At 33.6% G+C, this 6,658-nt stretch overlaps 1 protein-coding gene across 1 annotated transcript; it reads left to right on the top strand.

Annotated features, from left to right (window-relative positions):
• The first annotated feature begins 202 nt into the window (after positions 1 to 202).
• On the top strand, positions 203 to 1,889 carry LOC145087729 (RING-H2 finger protein ATL46-like). The gene has a single exon (XM_079025771.1). The coding sequence runs from the start codon at positions 636 to 638 to the stop codon at positions 1,692 to 1,694; it is 1,059 nt and encodes a 352-aa protein (XP_078881897.1). The 5' UTR covers positions 203 to 635; the 3' UTR covers positions 1,695 to 1,889.
• The last annotated feature ends 4,769 nt before the right edge of the window (positions 1,890 to 6,658 follow it).

The following is a 6,658-nucleotide window of genomic DNA, read 5'->3' as shown; positions in this document are numbered from 1 at the left end:
ATGCAAAAAAATTGGATCAATTACCTATATTACACAAAAAAACATGTGATCATTGTTATGATAGTGTATAACAAGATTATGATCCTTAAAAAAATTATAATTAAAACACTTGCTTAAAAAAATGTCACTTTAGTTTCAAACCCGTGTTGCTACTTGTGCCCATAAATCGCGTGGCATCATCTCTCACTTAAATCTTTAATTTTCGCTTTCTTCATCAATTGGTTCTTTCCGTTGGTGTCACTGCCACCCTTTGGATCTTCCTTTGCTTCCCCAATATATAATGCATAGCATACATTCACTTCTCTTTACGACTTTACCAAATATATCATAAACCTTTCTGTCCTTTCTTTATCTCCTGTAATTTTTGATTTTGTTATGTAAAAACCGGTTTTACTTCTCCAAGATTTCATAACCTCCCCTTAGAAGACATATTCTTGTTAGGGGGACATTGATTTTGTTATTATGCATCATGTTCAACACAAAGTTCTTGGTAGATACATGTTCTGCTTATTTATGAGAACGAAGGTTATATCTTTCTGGATTTTAGCTTAATATGAGTGGAGTTTTGATAGATTTTACAGTAAAAAACATGGGTTCCTAAATCCTAACTCCTAAGCATACCCAAATAAAAAAAAATGTCTTGGTTTGAATACGAAATCTACAAGAAACATGGTCTCCTGGAATCCCATCAACCCATATCATCTTTTTCACCTCCATTTAGTGTTACTATTCATAAAACATCAAACCCATCATCTTCTCCAGGTGTTAAGATCAGTCCAGTAATTCTTATCATCATCATAATCTTGGCTGTCTTGTTTTTCATATCTGGTTTGCTCCATTTGTTAGTGAGATTCTTGACAAAATACCATTCTTCAACCTCAATCACTTCTCTTCGATCTAACAGATACCCATCTACCCCTGATCATACACTACAAAGACAGCTTCAACAGCTCTTTCATTTGCATGATTCAGGCCTAGAACAATCCTTCATCGACACCTTACCAGTTTTCATGTACAAGGAAGTTGTAGGTGCTAATAACTCATCATTCGATTGTGCCGTTTGTTTGTCTGAGTTTTCCGAGATGGACAAATTAAGATTGCTTCCAACTTGCAGTCATGCTTTTCATATAAACTGCATCGATACATGGCTCCTATCCAATTCCACTTGTCCTCTTTGCAGAAACACACTTTTTAACCCTGGGTTCTCCATTGACAACCCGATTTTTGAATTTGATGAAATGAGGGAAGCAGATGAAACCGGTTTAGCTTCCGCCGCCGGTTCAAAAACAGTCCAAGAACATATCATCGCTGAAAAAGGGGTTTTTCTGGTGAGGCTTGGTAAGTTCAGGAAATTGATCGACGGAGGTGAGGTGGCCGGCGGCGAGACTAGTAGCAGTAATTTGGATGCGAGAAGATGTTATTCGATGGGTTCATATGAGTACGTCGTCGGTGATTCGAGCCTCCGGCTGGCTTTAAATCACAAAAAAGATAATCAAGATGAAAAAATCACGATTAGCGATGAAAGGGAAGGGAAGAAGATTAACGTTGGGGCAAAAACTGATAGTTATTCAGTTTCGAAGATCTGGTTATGGTCTAAAAAGGGGAAATTTGTGGGTTCTTCAGAGAATCAAATGCATAACACATCTTCAGTTGATATGGAATTACCTTGGATGAGCAGAATTCAAGGTACATGAAACGAAATGAGTTCTTGTTAATTAATCATATTTATAATTTATTACTAGTCTTTTTTATAGTTTAATTATACTCTAAATGAGAAAATCCAGTCCTGTTTAGTGTTTAGTGTGTTTCTTGAAATTAGACACGATCTTAAAGATTCAAACCTTTTGTGTTTCTTGAAATTCAATCGGTATTCGGTTGGGCTTCTTTAATCGTTGGAGAATTCGTTATGTTGGGAATTTCTAGTGACATAATCACAAATATGATCAAAATTGGTGGCATCATTAACAAATTAGACATCTTTCTTTTTTTAGTTTATTTATTTATTTTTAACAAAATCACCACTTATTTTGTAAGTGGTCAACTAGGAAATTTTAGTAAATTGTAAAGTTACTTTTACCAACACAATGAAGCAAAAAACTTAAACATACATACACAATACACACACCAAAAAATAAAAATAAAAACCCTTACAAAAATGTTGCAAAGAAATTGATTTTTTTTTATTCTGAAATCGCATCATCAAATCTCAAAATATGAACAATTTCATAATATTATTTTGACTTTTTTATGATGACATATAAAATAATTTTAGAATTCGAAATTATTAACCTATTGCGAAAATGGTAGGTTATTTTGTTTAAAGAGTAAAAAGGAGACAACTTTGTTAAATAGACCCTATCATTTTGTTTTTTTTTTATCATCCCATATTCTTATATATGGGTTTCAAGCAAGAACATCAAAGTATTTTACTAGTGTCAAAAGTTGTAACTTTATAGTCAAATGACTTGCATCTAATTGAAGTGAAATTAAGCAAAGATCAAACTTTCTTGTTAAGTTTTCAAGAAGAAGAAGCATCTTAAAAAGTGTAGTAACTTCAAGATTAAGAATTTAAGATTATGAAGTCTTTAAAAGCATAATTTAAGAAGGGTGATGGAGGGGCAAACTATGCTTTTTCGCTTTTGCAAATTCTCTTTTACTTTATATCATCATGGCTTTGCTTGTTTCTACTGCTTCTTTTTGAGCCATCCTTTTTACTCAACATGTATAGAGTTGTCATTGTGTGTGAAGTGATAATAGTGGAATCTATGGAAGCATGAAGAATCTTTCTTTCTGTGAATGTCTGGTTTATCCTTTTTACATGAATTCTAAAATTGGCTATGGTGTGGGGCATGTGGATTGTTCTTTCTATCCATGGGCCTTATGGTCATTTAACATTTGTATTTTGTTGGTGTCGTGTGTATGATGATATGATAAAAGAAGAACATAATATATAATTATGAACTATTTTAATTAATTAAAATGAGGTAAAGGCTTGATACAATTTACTGATAGTGTGTAATGGTACAAATGTTCGACTAAGAAAATAGTTTATTTTATTTCCTTTGCTTACCTTCCAAGTAAAGTTGGTCCTTTTAGTTTTTTATTTTTGTTTGATTGAATATATAGCTTTTGTCATTAAAATGAATTTAAAGGCACTTTATCTTTTTTCTGTTTCCTAATCTTTATTTTATTTCAATAACTGGAAAACTGAAAAGAGGATGTTTGAGATCAACTCAAATGCCAACTATGAATAGCTGTTTTTATGAATTTAATCCGGATAAAATTACTTAATGAATTAAGCTATAAAAATTATGAATATTGTTAAAATTTTTGAATATCCTTAAATATGTTTTTTTAGAATATAAGAATAAAATGTGGTTATTTAATCTCGCTCATATATTTATTCCGACTTGAAAAAAAAAACAATTATTTTATGTACAACATTTTATTCAAATATTATGTATTTAACATTTTATCCAAACAAACATTATTTTTTTATTTTTCGTTCAATCATTTTATTTATACAATGAATTTACAGAACGATTTTAATGGTATCATTAAGCCCTTCTATTCAAATCTTATGCCCTGCAGACTCATTAGAGAAGCAAGTTTCTTATAAACATAAAGAACTGGTCCTTTGAATATTTTCAATAATTTATATTTTTGAAAGTATTTATTGAGTTTTCAAATTGGTAAAAACTCAGGGAAGCGAATTCGTTCAAAATCATCGATTTATTGGGTAAAATTTCTTTTGAGATCGAGAAAATATGCACATATTTCAAGTTATCGGGCAAAATATGATTTTGACTAGATTTAATGGGGTTGGGTGATCTAGTTTAAACTTAGTGGAACTTGTATGTTCGAATTGACAAAATCTTATTGAAACAAAGTTGTTCAAATATATCGATTTATTAGGTAAAATTCGTTTCATGATTAAGAAATGTACATGGATTTCGAGTTATCGGGCAAAAGGTGATTTTGGCTAGATTTCATCGGGATGGTTGATTACGTGATCTGGTCTAGGCTTAGCCATATTTATATTTTCGTATCGACAAAAACTCATTGAAGCATAGTTGTTCAAAATCATCCATTTATTGGGTAAAAAATATGATTGAGGAAATATGCATTGCTTTGAGTTATCTAGAAAGAGGTGATTTTGGCTAGGTTTTATCGGGTTAGGGCGATCTAGTCACTTGGTGCTCTGCTCTTAGTCGCAATCTGGTTTCATCGAGAAAATGCAAATCACGACTTGGATTTCATTGATGAACTTGGTCGCTAGCCTGTTTTCATCGGTGAACCGTTTTATGATATTGGAAAAACTTAAAAAATATTGAGAAAAGTCTATGATAATCTGATTAGAAGCATCCGATGCCTAGTTTAGATGGGTCTTGGCCCCAAGCTTGGGTTTTTGACAATTTTAGTTCATGACCCTATACTCTTAGCATTTTGTTCCTTAAAACTTTAGATTTTTGGCAGTTTTGGTCCCTACTTGACATATATTTTAGTAAGATGGTCCTTAAGTGGTGTTTCTTAAATAATTATTTGTTCTTTGACTATTTTCACTTGAACTCTTATATCTACAACACAACAACTTTCCAGGTCTTCAAATATTTCAAGCTTTTGCATATTTCTGATTTCATGTATCCTGAAACGCTTGATAATATTTTTTAGACTATTTAAAGATGTTTCATCTTATTTCGATGACCATCACATACAAAGATATTTTTCAACAACACGTGGCCTTAGGTTAGCCAAGCCAAAAAGGTTCGGTGTTGTTATTATACATATCTCGCTAAAATGAAAGCGGGTAGGCACAAATTTAACATGGATAAAGGACCTTACTCGATGTCGTTATTATACATATCTCGCTAAAATGACATCAGATAGACACAAATTTAACATGGATAAAAGGCCTTACAATTATAAAACCCAGGTCGTAATCCACAAACCACAGAGACACACATCAACAAGGATGATGACTTATGCTTATAAGGAAAAATCCACCAATTTGGTTTCTCATAAGATGTCAATATAGTCCTAAAACCAACATACTCATATATACGGTTAACATCATTTATGGTGAGTAGGACGGTGTTTGATTATTCTTGAACCCTGAGCTTTTCTGTGATTTAAGGAAATCATCATTGATATATTCTTATGCTTGTTCATATTTGTAAATAAAAGAATTCCCCTACAACAACATACAAAACACGAGACTAGACCTAGAATTACAGCAACTATCGACTTGCCCATCAATACATCACTTGATAATGGATCTAGATTATATTAAAGCCAATGACAATATAAACGGGTGTCGTTCATGGGCCAATGACTTGTTTATTTGATCGTTTGTCTTGCATGTGTCGTTCATGAGTTGGGGCCTTGTTTCCTCGACCTTTTGTTTTGTCGGGGGTACTCATGGGTCGGTATGTGGGACGGGGCCTTATCCTCTTAATCCTTTGGCTTGACAGTATGGGAAACAAAGTTGCTTAATAACATAACAAGCTTGTGGCACCCTATAGGTTTCAAAAATGATCCTTTGGTTGGCAACGACAGGATGGACTACATGGCTAGTGTAGGTTTAAAGAGTGATCATTTGTCTGCGATGGGGTCGTGTTCCCCTTGATTGTTTGGCTTGAAACGATGGGATGGGCCTAAGACAGCTTATTTTGAGGTTTGGCAAAAGTCGCAAGCAACGACTTATGAAAATGGACTTTGACCGAGTTGCACGATGCCCTCAATTACGTATGCAAGATACAAAACTCATTCTTGAAATCATAGTCTCGAGTGTGTGACAGACATAAATGATTAGGCTACATTATCCACAACAACATTATAAAACGAGAGACACCACGTCACCGGAAAAAGTCTTGTAAACACCTCTTCTTATCCTACACAGGGCATATTGAGCGTCTCAAAATCCTGAGCACAAATGTACATCGAACACGGATCAACTTGCCATGTTGCCCCACAGAGATTGCAGGACAGAGAACACCATGTCAAAAGGCTTGTAGCCCAAAGCATCATGTGTTGATCGAAAGATGTCATCAACCATAGGTTGAGGGTTCAAATCCCATTTAAGGCAAATGAATAGTTTATGAGAAATGTAGGGAGTGTATGTTTACTAAAAATAAAATAAATTGTCGAGTTTAATGATTTTTAATGGGGAGTGATTCGTACACAACAGTTTTTTGCCATACACAACAATCCATGCAATATATGGTTGCACAATACAACATTTTAAAGCACCAATTGTTGTGTACGAAGAAAAATTGTTATATAAGGATCACCTCCCATTTTTCAATACTTGTTATATAAAAAAGGAATTCAATTGCATATGGCAGCATGTGGAGCAACGTAATCTTTAAAATATACTCCATAAACTCGATTAAATTTCATTAATAAATGCCTACAACTTAACAATATGTATTTCTAGCACGATATTATACATGATTTAAGTGCAATGGCATCATTGAAGCAATAAATGTTGTGGAATTACCTGTGGCTTAATACGCTTTATGACTATGACAAAATTCGATCAATGGGGAACTCATGTCATGAAGTCAAACAACGACGCATTGGCGCCCTGCTCATATTAAAACCGTCGCAGGCCAGGTACATCAATTCACCGGTATCTGAAGCCATGCGCCATCGATCG

The sequence above is a fragment of the Lactuca serriola genome, chromosome 2 (assembly GCF_051521515.1).
Source record: "Lactuca serriola cultivar US96UC23 chromosome 2, Lser_US96UC23_V15, whole genome shotgun sequence".
Classification (NCBI taxonomy): Eukaryota; Viridiplantae; Streptophyta; class Magnoliopsida; order Asterales; family Asteraceae; genus Lactuca; species Lactuca serriola.
The sequence above is the reverse complement of the archived record's forward strand: the minus strand, read 5'-3'. Positions and strand labels throughout refer to the sequence as shown.